The sequence below is a fragment of the Mesocricetus auratus genome, unplaced genomic scaffold, assembly GCF_017639785.1.
Source record: "Mesocricetus auratus isolate SY011 unplaced genomic scaffold, BCM_Maur_2.0 Super-Scaffold_100009, whole genome shotgun sequence".
NCBI classification, from domain to species: domain Eukaryota; kingdom Metazoa; phylum Chordata; class Mammalia; order Rodentia; family Cricetidae; genus Mesocricetus; species Mesocricetus auratus.
The window spans coordinates 68842915-68860914 of NW_024429193.1; the positions used below are offsets into that span (position 1 = coordinate 68842915).

The window sequence follows — 18000 nt, forward strand, 5'->3', positions numbered from 1 at the left end:
CTATTTCAGAATAAAGGAAGAGCACCTCCCAACACACAATTTTATAAAAGAAATCCTACCCTTTCTGATGTAAAAGGAAACAGAATATTCTTCTTACCATAGACACCAGAACTCACAACTTACTGTTAAATAAAGAGTTTAGAATAGAAAAATGTTATTAAATTTCAAATTTTAAACACATCCAACAAAAGCTGTGTGGCTTAAAAGTATAAAATTGCAAACAAACTTTTCTTAAAGAAAAATATCACTAACCAAAAAATTTAATAAAAGAGAAAATAAGTAACTTCAAAATCTGTACCATCTCACAAAAAGAATACGAACCCTCACAGCAAAGTAGGCTAATTAATTCTTCATAACTTCCTATTCTTCACCCCCTGGAGTTGAAGGCATAGGGCCCCAAGACTATTACTGCTTTTAGATCACTTTGTTATTGACTATTCTCGGTATGATCATTTATTTTAACAGACTGATGTCACATTGGTGTTATATCTGATGACATATTGTGGACATTTTCTTCCAGAAATGGCTCTTTAAGGATGAGTGCAAGAGGTTAAACGGCCTGACTGAGGCTGAACCCAAGACTACAGATTTTTAATCTAAATTCTTAATATTATCACCTGCATTGAAACATGACAAGGTACCACATAAACACATATAATTTCTTTGTATCAACTAAAAACAATAGATAACAAAAAATTCTTAATATTTTACTGAATACAATTTAACATTTATTTAATTGGAGTATGCATTGTCATTTAATCACAAATTACAGTATGTTAAATATCCTAATGAGGGGTCAGACTATGTTCACCTTAACCGATTTATATTTTACATAAACAAAGTAATTTTAATGTAGAGAGGGGAATTTCTCCTTAATAAATTTTAACTGGCTTTTGAAACTTCATAAAATCACAAGTGTTGTTCTCTGACAAACAAAGCATGTTTTCACTGCAAGAGACCCGTTGTTTCAGTCATCAGACTTCTATCTAAACTGAATCACCATCATTGCATCATAACATAAAAGGGGAGTGTTTTGTTAAGCTCTGAAAACAAGATGGTACAGAATAGGAACATATTAAAAATCATGTCTATTCTCTTGTCTGTGAGCCATCAATCATAACTGCAAATCAAGGTTCAGCAAGTACCAAGGCACTTGGATGTTTATTATCATACCACTGATAGAGAACTGCACATACAGGACAGAACCTAGAAACCTATTTGGTTTTTAAAATTATCCTATGCCCATAGATTTAAGCCAGGATTGCAGGATTCATTTACTCAAAGCTGAATATGCTGCTGAAAAGGACAAATACTTTATTTAGCCTTGTACCTTGAAATAATGTGTTTATGTTAACTAAGTTTTGTATGTGTACTGCAACAAATAAATTACACTGGACACCATAATTTCATGGGATCCTATACAAAGTGCCTCCCCACTCCCGTGGGATAAGACACTGGGAAATGCGGTGTTGGACAGTTCTGCCATGCCTTGTAACTAAGAAGCTATCTGTGTTCTTCACCAACTACTGTACCTGCTGCTATTGGCAAGGAGTGGTTTAAACACTGACCATGTTCCACGGCTGTTTTTAGTGTCGCTTCAGGATGTGTCGATCCTAGAGGGTTACGCACAAATCGTCGTCGGCGCCTCAAGTCATCTTCCCAGTAGTCAAGGCGCCAGAACTCACGAGGACGACTACAATGAAACAGAGACGCCACATATGTTAGCAATTATCAAACAGCGTGGAAGCACCGACTTTCTGCATAGAGCTCTCCTTGTTTGCTCTGCGTTTCCCCTCTCCTTACTCTTAATTCTCCCTGCATCTCACACTCCCCTTCTGCAATCTTTAACTTAGGTATGTCCTTGAAAATAACAACATCACCTTCTAGTCTAAGGAATTCCTTTTCCTTTTCTTGGAAGGTGAAACGAGCACTAAATACATCATTTTGAAATGAATTGCTGACAGTGTGATCAGTTTCCCCACACTCTAGTGGCATGTGCTCTGATCTCAGCCTCATTTCAGCCTCAGCAGGGCACCTTTCTCTGTGGCTGCATTTATAAACCAGAATAGGGAAAAGGCTATTATAAATATGGTATAGCATTACCTATATTAATCAAAGTCTGTCCCCCTTCATTTTTCTTCCTAATTTGTGCCTTTTTGCACAAGGTCAGTAAATCATATGATGCATTCTTGGTCCAGAAAGTGTTAACTTTAATGAATATCTCAGCTACATGGTTATGTATGTGATAATAAAATATTGCTCTGTTTAGATGTGCAGGAATTTAATTAAAATAATCTCTTAAAATATTCATTACATTTAGCCCCTGAGGCTTAGAACAACACAAGAAAATGCATTTCTTCTCCATTTACTGTTTTTAAATAAACTATTCTTGTAGAGTGAAATAGCAATCTATTTTCAAGCAAATCAGATTGAATTTCTGTTTTATGTAGCCTGTTATTCTATTTAATTAAAAACTACATGCTATATGATGTGCAATAATTACTATATTGAAAGCATACTTTTGGAAATTTATATTTTAAAATCTGAGTTCTATGATATTTTCCCCAATTACATAGATCTTTTATATGACAACACATAAATGTCAACTTTCTCTGCTGTTAAGTACTCATGTCCTAGCATGCTGGAAAATATTTTAAAAGAAAAATACTAATATAGTGGATTATTCCAGTTACATATAGAAAAAAATCTCTGGAGAATATATTTATTCACTAAAGATGTATAGTATGAAACCTATAAGTTTCAAAAATGAAATAAAAACAAACTCATAATAAAACTTTTGCAGGAATGCCTAATAAAAAATAAAATCTTACTTGTATTTCATGAGCTAATAAAACTGTACCTGTCAGCTTTGACAAATTAATACTCTTTACCAGCTGACTATCCCAAAATATGCAAATAAAGTCAACCCTGCTGTGATGTTTTAAAGGTACCATCTATAAAAACAGATTTGTAACAAGTATTTTTTGTTGGTTAAAAGTTAAACTGTAAAAGCACAGACAAAAACAGTACATTACTTAAAGAAAGTGTTTTAAAAGTATTAGGAATCCTATAACCTTTTCAGAGAACAGAAAAGGGAAAATAAGAACATCAAACACTTCCTTTGTTGATTTTGGTCATATATGAGAAGGAACAATGACACCAAAATGAAATACAAAAATGTTTGAGCATTGTAGTCCTCAAAAAAGAAACTAAAACTCATTTACTCTTTCTTTACTTCATTGCTTTGGTACCTAAACTTTAAATAAAAACTAATACAATAATATCATTTAAAAATAAAATTAAAATATATTCAAAATAGATATACAAGCAAAAGACAAGAGCTGTTTGAATTCAGTTACTGAAACAAAATCCCCCTTAGTTGAGAAGGATAGAGGCAATACACAGATGGTATGTGCATGGCTTTGATAGTCATGGAGCTTGGATAGGCACTTCATCATTCTGCCTTCCTACATTTATCTGTTAAAATTATTATCAAATATCAGCCAGGATGCAGTCGTGAATCACAGGCTGCTCCTTGTCTTCAGGGGAATGATACAATGAGGGTCTATTCATCAGTGCAGCAATCGGCACGAGTAATTAGTTCCCTAGACTGAGATTTGCTACAAAGCTATTTCAGCCAGTACCACAAACATATGATGGTGTAAAGCTAATGAAAGCTGCTAAAATTTGTTAACCTTTTGTGCCATCAATCCTTCTAATACCCTATGCTTCAGTTTTATGAAAAGGTGGTAAATTATTAATTTGTCATTAATCCATCTTTCTACACTTTATGTCAAATTAAATGACGTCATTCTTCTTGATAACAATTAAAATTATGAGAGATGTTAACTTGCTAGGATAAAATTATTTCTAAAGTAGGCAACAATAGATTCCACTTTAATGCATATAATGAAATAAAATCCAATGTCTATAAAGCACTTGCAGAGTAACTTTTATTATATAGTAGAAAATTCATGAAAGCTATAAAATTATTCACAAATTGTCCCATAACTCAAAGAATATTCATATTATTATTAACCAAAGCAAAAATGAAACAAAAGAAAATAGCTAATTATAGTCTATAAAATTAATTTTTAAAAAAGTCAAACTGGTGACTTTAGGCTAACAAAAATATAATCACCAATATACTAGCAACCAAAAATTAAATCACATAGAAAAAGGTAATGAAGATAAGTTTAATTGGTTAATTATATATCTGTACATCTTCAAATATGAATGTTTTACCAAAACTTTAACATACTCAGATGTAATCCAAACAAGGAGCTGTACACAATAGCATCACTATATTTGGAAAGTACTGAACCTGGTATACCTTAAAGAGCATCTTCTCAATACCATCCGGTTAAGTAAACTTGAAGATAGAGCTAGTATCACTCATTTCATAACACAAAAATAAAAAGTATTTTTAAAAAATCACCAAACTTTTGTTTTTAATACTATAAATTATACCTTGTTATGTTTTCTTATCTCTTAGAAGTTTGCTGCTATTCTAATAAGAGACAGAATGGGAGTGGATCCAAATGGGAGAGGACCTGGGCTGAGTAGAGGGAGGAGAAACTGTATTCAGATTGTATTGTATTAAAAAAGAATGTATGTTTAATAAAAGGAGGGAATCATCAAAGGAAACCAGTAACTTCAAAACAACTTTTCCCAGAGTCTCCATATAAAGCAATGTTCGTGTGACGTAGACTACTAAGCCCTGGAGGAATGCACTTCTAATCAAACAGTTCACTACTAGCCTCATTGACAGAAAATGACATTATATAATTCATGGAAGGAAAAATATAATCGCACTCAATTTTTTTTCAGATGTAAGGAATTACTAGCGTATTACAGTCATTTAATAGCAATGGACCTAGTCCTGTTTCCAGTAAGATTCCAAAGATATTCAAACTGATAGTGTAAGCCTGTGTTTGGTAAAACCTAAAAATATTTTATACTTCCTTCAGAAGACACAATGAATCTGTATAAAGATATTGTGTGTAGGGGCTAAGGAGATGGCTAAGTGGATCAAGTGTACAAGCATAAGAACCCAAGTTGGAATCCCCTGAATCCACAAAAATACCATAGCTCCAAACATGTTGCATGTCATCCCAGATCTTGGAGGTAGAGATGGGAAGATGAAAGATGATCTCTGGACAGCCAATTTAACTAAGTCAGAGAACTCCAGATTAAGTGAGAGATCCTGCCTCAAAAGACAAGGTAGAAAACAATAGAGGAAAATACCCATTATGGTTTTCTGCCCCTCCCACTCATGTACATATACGTTAAGTATGTGCAAATACATTCATACACTTGTGTAACACAATCTCTAAGTACTAAAACTCTTTCGCTATAGAGACTATCTGTCTTTAAAAAGTTATTGGTAGTCCTAGAATTCATTGTTTGCTTATCTTTTGGTTTTTCCATTCTTCGACAATTTCAAAGCCTGAAACTAAAACTATCATGTAGGTATTACGGTCTTTTCTAAATCAACCAATTTCATTCATTTTTAAAAACTCCTTCACCAAGGATGGGGAGTTGGCTCAGTCAATGAAGTACTTGCCCTGGAAGCATAAAAATTTGAATTTAGTCTCCATCACCCATATAAAAAGCTAGGAGTCGTAATGTATGCTAGTTATACCAGTGAAAAGGAAAAAGAGAAAGTCAGGATAGCTGGGACTCACTAGCCAACAGGTCTAGCTTAATCAGCAAGCCCCAATGACTAGTAAGTTACCTTAAAAAAAAAAAAGGTGGCTGGCTCCTCAAAAATGACATTTTCTAGAGTAGTAGGTTTCCATATGTCTTTTTAAAAATGTTTTCAATGTTAGTGATCCCTCCCTGTATTCCCTGTTCTCCTAAATACACTTTCCATTTACCCTGTCTTGTTCCATTATTCCCTTATACACTAATATGTTTATCTCCTTTCCCTTGAAATATCAACCCTATGGGCCCTTACTAATTTCTTGACTTCTATGGGTATTCCAAAAGGAACACACATATCTGAAGATTCAAAGCTGAGATACAGAAATAAGAGAAAACATTTGACATTTGTGTATCTGGTCTGGTTTACCTCACTCGAATGGTTGTTCTGGCTCAATTCATTTATCTATGAATTTTGTAGTTTTCTTTTTCTTATGCATATACATATGATTATACACACAACACCTTTTATATAGGACAAATAAAAGAACATAAAAATGCTATTTCCAATTTGAAGATATGAAACAATACGTTCTCTATTATCATAACAAAATTGAAAAGACTTCTGAAATCTGAGAAGTAAATATACAAGAGCATCAATAAATAAGCTACTCACTGTTGCCAGTGACTTCATCAGTTAATACACCCATTAGAATGAACAAACTATGAGTCAACTAAAAATGAAGTATTAAAACCAAAGTCCAGTAAGGCAGAATTTATAGTCATTCATTAATTGTACAGTGTAACTTGAAGGAATCTGATTACTATTTTCTACATGCAAATTACATGAGATTTAAAGTTTAGTTATCTTTAGAGAAAGTATAGGAAGCTAACCAGGTAATTAACATACAGAAATGGATGGGTAGATAATCAAATGCAAGATTAAAATACTTTCAAGTAATTATTAAATATTCACTTTGAGACAGTGTTTGAACCAAAAACCTTATTAAGATGTTCCATGGAGAATTCTCCTGACTCCATGGAGAATAGAAATGTGAAAATAAATAAAATTCATAAAACGATGTGTGATTGAGCAGAGACTCTTCTTCTTTTTTTTTTTTTTTTTTTTTTTTTGGTTTTTACGAGACAAGGTTTCTCTGTATTGTTTCGGAGGCTATCAGTCCCGCCTGGCCTCGAAGGCACAGAGATCCACCTGCCTCTGCCTCCCGAGTGCTGGGATTAAAGGCGTGCGCCACCACCGCCCGGCGAGCAGAGACTCTTCTATACAGCTGGCAAGCAGCACAATTATAGAGAGATTGGTCACAGAAAATTTGTGTAGACAGTGTGCTGTGGGAAGATGCAATGCTCCTTCTATGTTAATGCATGGCATACAATCCAAGCGTTCTCGGGGCAGGCTACCTTGCCCCTTCACATACAATGCTCAGAGTTCTCTCATTCTCTCTGTCACATCCAAACCCAGCCATAGGGGACACAGCACAGTAGTATTTGCCTACTGTAGGAAAGACTACTTGGATCAGGAAGACGTCTCTAATGAAAGTGAGGAAAACATTTTCTAAAAATTAATCCTGTATAAGAAACATTTATATTTGTCTGAATGAACTCATTAAGCTCATGATGAATATTAATATAGATTGTTTCCTGGATGTTGTTTTACTAGAGTAAAAGAGTTTCAGACAACATTAATTACTGAAATCAGTGATAAGAATGTAAGTACCCCAAATATTGTAATGGAAATTAATTAACATCTATTGTCAAATGAGTTGGACACATGTGATTGTTATCTACTGGTTTGTAGGGTCATTTTAAAGTAACTTCGATCTATGTCAATAAAAGAAAGCTAGTTTTAAAAAGAAAAGCTGTCACAAGGCAATACTTTAAGAAAACTTTTCCATTTTCCATCTTACCCACTTTGCTGTGACAATACCTGATAAATCTTGATGGCCTTAACAGAAGTCAGTAATAAATTCTTCCAGACAGAGCAGAGCTCTACATCCTGGGGAATTTTAGCACATCATATTTTGTTCTTCAATTTATATAACCAAGTATTTTAAAATTCCTGTATCTGGAAAGTTTCAATTTCCATATTTTTAGATTTTAAAAAACTCATGGTAGACATTAGCTACAACTTAAATAAGTGATAATCCCTTGAAAGCAGTAAACATTTTCAGTGCACTGTCAGCTAGAAGATGGACGTGCCCACGTTCTGTAAGGGTTTCAGTCTGTGTGTAAATCTCAGTGAAATAATGTGCAGGTAGAATAGGGTATCATACAGTGAGAGGGAATGCATTATCTCACAAACTGAAATCTATGGTGCCTTCATGCAGATAGGAAAACATTACTGAAAACCTCTGCTTGGTAAGTACCAACTGTGAGTCAAGCAAGGCTATTGATGTGCTGTGTAGGCTTAATAAAATGGACAGGGAACACAGCTAAAACCAAAGCCTTCAACTGTGAATCCCAGTTGAAGGTTTTCTAAGGAAAAATTCTTGCTTTTATTGAGACCTGACATGGAAATTTTACATGACTTTGAGACATTAGAGTAATGTATATTATATTGAATTACATAAAATTATTAGTGATACAGTACTAAGTTTAAGCATGTTTTCAGAATATGTGTCCTTACTTTTTAAAACCATTTAGATACTCATCTTTGTTTGTAATTATTAGTTTAGACAAAATACTGCAGAAAAGCCAAATACCTCAAGCAATCACCCGGGCTTTCCCTGGTTGCTATAAACCTGCTGATCACTTCCTTATTCACTTAGTCTTTTTGTCAAGAAGTAAATCAGGGCAAAGCAAAAACAAGAGATAATTACATTATCAATTAAAACTCTATCAAAAGGTAAATAAGCTCAAGTGATGTCATAAAAAATCATTATTGAAAGATAACTAAGTATAACAGTGCATTAAGTAGACACATTTATTGGTTTAGGCAACTCTGAGAAAGATTCCTTATCATCAGGACTCCGTGACCTGTTATGATTAAATACTATTTTCATCATTTTAAAGGACCGACAGCCTCCAAAACAATACAGAGAAACCCTGTCTCGTAAAAAAAAAAAAAAAAAGGTAAAGAAATCATATAACCCATTGGAATAAACAAGAGGCAACTGACTTATTCCTCTATAAAATTTTGTTGGCTACTATTGCAGCTATGAGGAAAGTACTAATTAATCCCGCCTGGTAAGATTGAGAGTTCCATTACCACTTCAATGACGACCTGTTCTGTAAGCTCAGTGAGGAGAAGGGTTTGAGTCTATCTCATTACCAAGCATAATAACTGTTACAAAGCAGACAATAAATAAAGACTAAAAGATGAATAGATGACTTTTAAACAGAACTTACATAATAAAGAAGAGTCTGCCTGACAAAATAGAGAAGGCATTACAAACCAAAGAGATGACACATGCTGGGCGATGGTGGCGCACGCCTTTAATCCCAGCACTGGGGAGGCAGAGGCAGACGGATCTCTGTGAGTTCGAGGCCGGGCTGGACCGATAGCCTCCGAAACAATACAGAGAAACCCTGTCTCGTAAAAACCAAGAAAAAAAAAAAAAAAAAAGAGATGACACATGCTGAGATTACAGGAATGTCATCATTCTCAGTATTTGATGGTCATCTGAAAGTACCCATTAGGAAAGGTGCTTATTTGTATATATTGTCTATTATTTAACTGGATGTCTTAGCAATTATATTTCTAGAGTTCATAAATTCTGGATGTTAACCACGTGTCAGATGTTTGCAACTATTTTGTCCCATTTTCTAGAATTTGCTTTCATGGTAATGATTGTTTCATTTTGTCTTACTTTCTATTTGTTTGCTGTACTTTGGTGGGGGGGAAAGGGGTGTTATTCAGAATTATCTTGTCAATTCCAATATCCCAAAACATTTTCCCTAATTCTTCTCTTAGTATTTTCAGTTCTTGCATTTAAGTTTTTAGCTTACTTAGAGTTGATTTTTGTAACAGGTAAGAAACAGGAGAATAATTTCACTCCTCTTACTATAAATTTATTTTCCAAGTACCACTCATTACAGAAATTGTTCTTTGTCCAGTGTGTGTTCTTAACACCTGCACTGACTAGTTTTCTGTCAACTTGACACAGCTAGAGTCGACTGAGGTGGAAAAGTCAACTGAGAAAAATGCTTCCATAAGATCAGGCTGCAGGCAAGCCTATAGGAAATTTTCAAAATTACTGATTGATGGAGGAGGGCCCAGCCCATTGTGGACAGGGCCACCCCTAGGTCTTGGATGCTAATAACAAAGCAGACTGAGCAAGCCATGGAAAATAAGCCATTAAGGAGCACACCTCCATGGCCTCTGTAACAGGCTCCAGCCTCCAGGTTCCTGACCTGTTTAAGTTCCTGCCTTGACTCTCTCTCTCTCTATGATGAACTGTGATATGGAAGTATAAGTGAAATAAACCTTTTCCTCCCAATGTTGATTTTGGTCAGGATGCTGCACTACAGCAACAAAAATCCAAAAACAGCATCTTAATCCAAAAATATCAGCTGGAGGTAGATGAGTGGGCTTTCTTGTAGGGATTCTATACTGTCCCATTGCCCTATATGTCTTTTTAAATGTTTACACCTTGGTGTTTTGATCACTACAACTTTGTGATGTAAATTTAAGTTAGGTAATTAGTGCTTCCTGTTTTGTTTTGTTGACTTTGACTATTCAGGATTTTGTGGTTTCATGTATGTCTTAGGATGTTTTTCCTACTTCTCTGAGAAACATTATTGGTATTTTGATAGGCAATGCATTAGGTAGTATAGACATTTTAACAACATTAATACATGAAGAGGGAATATCTTTCCATTCTTGGGGGTACTTTTCAGTTTCTTCCACCAATATATTATAAGTTTCATCGAAGGCTTTAATAGGCACAAAGTCACTGAAAATCCAAATTTATCCTGGTCTCAAGTTACTCTTATACAGTTGGGTTTTGAAGCAGGGTAAGTTTTGCTTTTCTATCAATAGTCCAAGTTCCTTTATTTAGTGCTGTTATGAGTTGCACTAAAATTGCCTAGAATGCATACGAAATCTTCTTCAGTTTTCAAACTACACAATCACTAGACTGTGGAAGAGAACATGAAGGAACATCATCAGACTGAATGATGTGCTGTAGGATTCATCTTACACAGAGCCTTGCTCTTTATACTATGCTTCTAGAAATTAACTAACTTTTAATAGTTAATCTTCATTTTCAGATTTAGAGTCATGGAAATGTATCTCCAGGTATCTCTAGTATGGGTTTTCAAAAAGATTTAACTGAGGACAGAAGACCTACCCTGTGGTGATATTTTGTTTATGACCTAACAAACAAAGTTTGCCTGAAGATCAGAGTGCAAAGCTAGCCACAATAAACAGCCCCAGCAGCCAGGTAATGGTGGTACACACCTGTAATCCAAGCACTCGGGAGACAGAGGCAGAAGGATCTCTGTGAGTTCAAGGCCATCAGTCTAAATTCATCCAGTCTAAAAGAGCTCACACAAAGGTGATCGCAGCACTTGGGATCCCCACCTTTAATCCCATCACTAGAGAGGAATAAAAGGCAGGAGGAGACAGGAGCTCAGTGAGTCTGAGGAACAGTACAGTCAAGAGCAGTCTGAGGTTCAGTGAATACCTTCTGAGGACTGGATCACCCCTTCAATCTGAGCATTGGTAAAGGTGACTGCCCACTATCTAGTGGCTGGCCGCTTTGCTTTTCTGATCTTCAACTTAAACCGCAATATCTGTCTCTGGGTTTTTATTATTGATACCAGTTAGAATTCATGCTACATTACTCTAAAAGTTAGGCACATTATTCCATAGACTGTGGTCTTAGACTAAATAAGAAAGATGATTCATCTCTCTCTGCTTCTTGACTGTTGATGGAATATGACCAGCCACCTCATACTCTTGGAGAGAAATGTCTTCCTTCTTTGTTTTCTTTTTCTTTTGTTTTTGTGTTTTCTTTTGAGTAAGGGTTTCTCTGTGTAGCTCTGGTTGTCCTGGAACTCACTCTGTAGACCAGGCTGGCCCCAAACTCAGAAATCTGCCTGCCTCTGCCTCCCAAGTGCTAAGATTAAAGGCTTACACAAACACATCCAGCCATGCATCCTTTCTTAAGCAGATTTGATCAACTTTTTCCCTGAAAATGAAGAAAGTAATTAACATAACCATGATGTTGTAGTCAGATTATCAGTATTTCTCTGGTGACCTCATTTAATTCTAAAAACAGCCTTGCAAATTAGAAGTATAATTCATATTTTCCAGGTGAAGAACTGAAACTCAGAAATTAAAGTGATTTAGCTAATAATAAATGGAGGGTGACCTTCCATCTAAGACACCCCATTACTCAAATGGTTTTAGAACTGTTTTGACTAAGATATTCATGTTAGGCTCACTAATACACTCATTATGGCAATTTATTATATTGGTATGCAATTAAACTTCTCTTTTCTAAAATGGCAGATTTGAATGAGGCTAACCTGAATCTCTATTCTTTGAAAAACTATCAGCACACATTCCAATGATTATAATGTATATAACTTGACCAGCATTAGCATTACTCAATATTGAAAGCATGATCATTATACTAAGAAGAAATAGGAGATTCTGTAACTTTGAACAAAGAAGAAAAATCAAGAAGAATACTCAGTAAGAAGTTGCTATTACTTCCTGAATATTTCTAACTCAATATAGAACTAGATGCTTCAAAAACATATAAGAAGCAATCTCACACCCACAGATGATTGCTTTGGCATTTAGAATAGTCCTTCCTTTCAAGTCAAGGCCCCAGAGTTGTTTCTGTTCTTAAGATAGTTGATAAAGCATAAAGACAAAAAAAAAAGTAAAGAAACGCCATTCTCTATAACACGATATTTTATCTTTAAATAAATAAAGATTTGTATGTAGGAACACCTAGCATAATCTATTACTTCATGTGTTTAATTCAAAACTATCAGAAAAGTATAGAAATCAAATAACTGATTTAAACTAGCACAGAAGAAATAATATATGTCCTGTGCTTTATAACCTAGATAAATTAAGGCATAAGCAAAAACTATGTGCTCCTATCCACAGGGGAAAATAAGCTTATTGAGTTTCACTTCCAGGTTCTGAAGACAGTTGGAAACCAATTCTCTGAATAGTTGCTGTCATCTCTTGGAAACATTCTGGTTCTTTCTATTTTGCAGCAATTATTTACTTTTTGAAGTAAATGTGTGACATGTCCACATCCCATCCCTATGCCCCCCCCCACTGCATTTCATTTTTCTGGTTCTCAATTATCAATTCTGCATGGTTTATTCATTTACAGATTATTTTCTGAGTATCTCTATTATTTGGAGAATCCTGACTGAAATCACAAGATCTTATAGCCTAGTGTACTAGTTAGCCTTGTGTCAACTTGACACAACATTGTCATAAAGTTGTTATCTGAAACAAAGGGAACCAGGATTGAGAAAATGCTTCTAAAACACTGGCCTGTAGGCAATATTACCTTGGAGTATTATCTTGATTAATGGTTGATGTGGGAGGGCCCACCCCATAGAGGGTGGTATCACTTCTGGGCTGGTGGTCTAGGTCTTATAAAACAGCAAGTTGAGCATGAGCAAGCTATGGAGCAAGCCAATAAGCAACACTCTTCATACCCTCAGCATCAGCTTGTTGCCACGTGTTCCTGCTTTGAATTACTGCCCTGATTTCCCTGAGTGATGGAATGTGATCTGAGAATTACTACCCAAGTAATTTGTTGTCATGGTTTACTGCAGCAACAGAAACCTAACTAAGACACATACTAACTAAATAAGCACATCATTATTTGGCATAAAATCCAAGACTAAAAGAAAACTAAATACCTAGGAGTGTATGAAAATCCAAAACAACAGCAAAATGTATGGTAACTTTTGGTGAAAGGGATTAGGAAAAGTGTTGGAGAGCAGGAGATTTTTGAGAAAGATAATTGGGGTTGAATTAGAACTGATACACAAAGAAGAGAGCATCCAAGATTATCAGAGAGCTTTTATCAGTGTACAGAGTCCAGAGAATTGGAATTAGAGGTTTAATTAGTACTGCATAAAATGAGATGAATACAAAACACCAGGCTAACCATAAAAGAGTAGAAATGTAAAACAAATATTTATATTGCAGTCACTTACCAAGGAACACACTTAACTGCTCATCAATGATAACACAATAATCCGTGCCAGGAATCTGAGATTAAAGTTTTGGGGTTTTGTTTTTGATTTTTGTAATGAAGAATCATTGTTCTGAATGACCTCATCATCTAAGGAGAAAAATGGGCACAGCAAGAGACATTTACATGCAAAATGTGCCCCAGGAAAACAGAGGTAGGGCATAATGTAAAGCAAGAGACAGGCTTCTTCACCAACAAATTGGCACACAGAATTGGCAGATATTTTCCAGGAGAATAAAAAAAAGAAAACAGCGTTTTTGGTTTTGTTTTGTTTTTTTAGGGAATAACACAAGCAATAGCCAAGCAAGTAAGAAACAACCAAGCAGGCTACAGCTCTGTCTTTCCAGATTTCCTGGAAAGCATAAAGCAATAAGTAGCCAAAGAGCATTTTGCAAAATGGAAGGTGCCAGATCATGAAAAAGTATCTGCGGTGCCTGGCTCCCAGTTGTAAACGTGTTGTTTTTTTCTTTCTTCTCTTCTATTTTCCTCTTTTTAGGCCTGACTAAAGGCTTTTACCTGGCAGGCTTCAGAGAAGAAAGCTTCTCCTGCACCACACTGGATGTACAGCCAATTCTTTCCAAGCTCTGGGGAAAGCTGCATTCAGGGTCCCTGCATGCCTACCCAGTCATCCTCTATGTGTATTGCCTCCCCACCCCCTGGCCCCACAACCACAGATTTCTATCTGGTGGCTGAAACTAAGGTCCTCTGTGGGTCTCTCTGATGACATCTTATTTGAAGAAGGAAAACCTTATAGACATTTCTCAATACTTGGAGTCTGTATCAAAACTGTCCTACTACCTCAAGCTTCCCCTCCCACCTCAAAGTCAGTAACACAGCCTGAGTCTTCAGTTTCAACATCCCTGGAATAACCCCAACATTTGCAGAGATCTGTAAGGACCCCCCCAAAAAAGGTGAATTTAAGGCAAGAAACATTGAAAATGAGAAAATAGGTAAAAAGTATTATGATGGGATGAAGATTCTATGTAGGTACCAACTAGACCTCTCCATTTTCAATAAGTTATGTGACTGTTGTCTTCAGCAATGAGGCCCTGCTGTCAGTGTGTAGAAAGCAAACTATAGTCTTGGTGACAGCCGGGGTTGGTTGGAGATTTCCATAGGATCCCTTTAGCCAAAAAATAAACTGTATGTAACTCAATCTTGGTACTGGAAACTTCATTTGCAGACAAGATAGCCAGTCTCCCCTATTATTTGGAGACTTCGCTAGAATAGCTGTCTCTATCCATATTTCCTCCCTCAATCCCGTCTCCCCTTCCCTCCACTACCTGACCTATCCAGTTTCCGTTCCTTCTCAACCCCCATCACAACCATAAAATCTGTTTTATTTCCCCCTCCTAGGGAGATCTATATGTCACTCCCCCAGCCTCTACTCCCTTCCTTAATACTCAACCTCTCTGGGTTTGTGGATTGTAGTTTGGTCTTCCCCTCAGAGTTCAGGGAACCCCATGAAAGAGGAGGCAGAAAGTGTGTAAGAGACCGAGGTGATAGAGGACACCAAGAAAACAAGTTGCTCTAAGTCAGCTGAGCAATGCTCAGATGTACTCATAGAGACTGAAGCAGTGAGCACAAGGCCTACACATGCATGCACCAGGTTCTCTGCATACATATTTCAGCTTCCAGTTTAGTATTTTGATGGGACTCTTGAATGTGTGAAACAGTGGGATTCTGATTCTTGTGTCTCCTCTTGGGCTCTTTTCCATCTGTTGGGCTGCCTTGTCCAACTTGGATATTATGGTTTTTGTTTTATCTTATTTTACTTTCTAGGTCTTGTTTTCTCTTAGAAACCTATTATTTTCCAATGAGACAGAAAAGAAAAGAAAAAAATCTGAATGGGAGGTGAGGTGTGAGGGAACTAGGACTAGTAGAGGGAGGTGAAACTGTAACCCAGATATACTGTATGAGAAAGGATCTATTTTCAATAAAAGAGGGAAAAGTTACCAGAATAATTTCACAAGGTAACCAGCATCTACAATCCAATTTAAAGACTTCCTATTTTTCTGACTTTTGTCCTGGAAATACATTATGGAAACTGAATAAAATTCTCTAATACAGACATTGGACAATGAGATGAAAAAGGACAGTAAAATCTCAACAATATGGCTGTCTAAACAAACCTGGAAAATGGCACTACCCGGCATGCCAATGTGGATGGAGGAAACCTCACGAAGTCAAGATTTAGTTTTAAGGGTAGAGGCATGACTTGTGGCAGAGTGCATGCTTTGGTGGACAAGTCCCTGTGTTCAATCCCTAGGACCAGGAAAAGCAACAAGAGGAGGAGGAGGAACAGGGAAAGGAAGGAGGACAGAAGGAAGAGTAACATGTAAGTTTTATTTTTAAAGATGTTTTATTTGAGTTGCCTATTAGAAACCTATGGCAGAAGGGGCTCACTAAACATTTATCCCTTTTCTTCCTGGTCACAAAAAGAGACCATATTTCACAGTCTTCGCTACAGCTGAAGTATGGCTGTATGACTGCATTACAACCATTATGATGTTAGCAAAGGTGGCATGTTCTTCCTTTTTCAAAACGCCCCCTGGCCCAGGGACCTTGACCTTGCTATTTATGCCAGGTTGGCTTTAAACTCACAGAGATCCACGTGCCTCTGCCTCCTGATTGCTGGGATTAAAGGTGTTCACCATCACATGCAGCCTAAAAAGCTAATAAAAAATGTTTTGGCACAGTACCAAGGACTGAACTATCAATTAACCACTTCCTTTCTCCCTCCCTCCCTCTGCCCCCCCCCTCTCTCTCTCTCACACACACACACACACACTCCTTTTGTGATAGCTTATTTCCATTTTATTTTGTTTAATAAGGTAGGTTTTTTTGTTGTTGTTTTTTCGAGACAAGGTTTCTCTGTGGCTTTGGAGGCTGTCCTGGAACTCACTCTGTAGACCAGGCTGGCCTCGAACTCACAGAGATCCGCCTGCCTCTGCCTCCCGAGTGCTGGGATTAAAGGCATGCGCTGCCAATGCCCAGCTAATAAGGTAGGTTTTTTACAGGGCTTTTTACAAGCAGACAAGTGCATGTGTAAGTACATTTAAGATGATAGAGCAGTGTTTCTTAGGCTTTAACAAGCATAGAAGTGATTGAAGGATATTAATAGTGGTTAGGAATGTCTCATGTAGCCAGAGACTGAGTTTCTAACTAGCACCCATGTGATACTGTGGCACACATGCCCTTTTAAGTACTTTGAGTCAGTCTCATTGTGAAGTTCAAGAGGCCCATAACTTTCTATCTTTTCTTAGCTTTCCAAGGAGCTAGGATGACAGGTATAGTCAACCAGTAAATTTTAAAATATCATCATATCCATGCCTTTTGATAAAGATGAATATGGTTATCACAGAGGTTGAAAACTAATTTTAGTGAATCTATAAGATGGAAAAAACTCTCTTACCTAATGGTTATAAAATTAATATGAGAAACAAAGTTCTGTGTGAATCCTCTTATTAAAGCAGCTTGTGCTTCCCAAACAAATATCCAACTGAACATATAGATTAGACACTTGAAAAATTTGCTAAATTCAAGGGAAGGAACCTGAAAGAACACATAATTTTAGACTCATGTCTAGACTATATTTATAAAACTTAGCTGTGGACTGGCTGAGAGGCCCAAGACTGCACATAGACAGAGAAGAAAGATTAGAAGCCCAAAGACTAAGGACTGATCATCCCAATGACAAGACTGAAGCAAATGGACAAGAACTAGAAGGAATTTCAAGGAGATGTCAATAGTAGGAGAGATATCAAAAGTGTTCCAGAAATATACAGTGATCCAGTGTGTATGTGTCTGTGTGTGTGTGTCTGTGTGTGTAAACAAGTCAAGACAACAATTCAGAATAGACTACTAAAATGAGCAATATCCATGTAACTAATGTCCTTGAAGAAAAATTCAGTGGATTACTTGGTACAAAATCCTCAGTATAGTTAGGGTCCATGAGGAAGAACTCAATAAGAAACAAATCCTTCAGAGTCGCTCATAGAGCAAGGAAGTCACATATATTCTACATCTGAGTAAGTACACTGGAAACATTTTAGAGGAAATAATTACACCAAATCATATTATATACATGCCATAAAAATGTACAAAATGAAGAGATTATTTTGGGCCTTCCCATATCAGAATAGCCTAGATATAC

At 36.3% G+C, this 18000-nt stretch overlaps 1 protein-coding gene across 4 annotated transcripts in view; it reads right to left on the minus strand.

The window, feature by feature from the left end:
* Lrba (LPS responsive beige-like anchor protein) overlaps positions 1-18000 on the minus strand; it is a 539975-nt gene that overhangs the window by 255467 nt on the left and 266508 nt on the right. For all 4 annotated transcript variants that reach the window (XM_040752567.1, XM_040752566.1, XM_040752565.1 and 1 more), the window contains exon 38: positions 1569-1693. In XM_040752567.1, coding sequence (XP_040608501.1) covers positions 1569-1693 — 125 coding nt within the window. The remainder of the gene's footprint in view (positions 1-1568; positions 1694-18000) is intronic.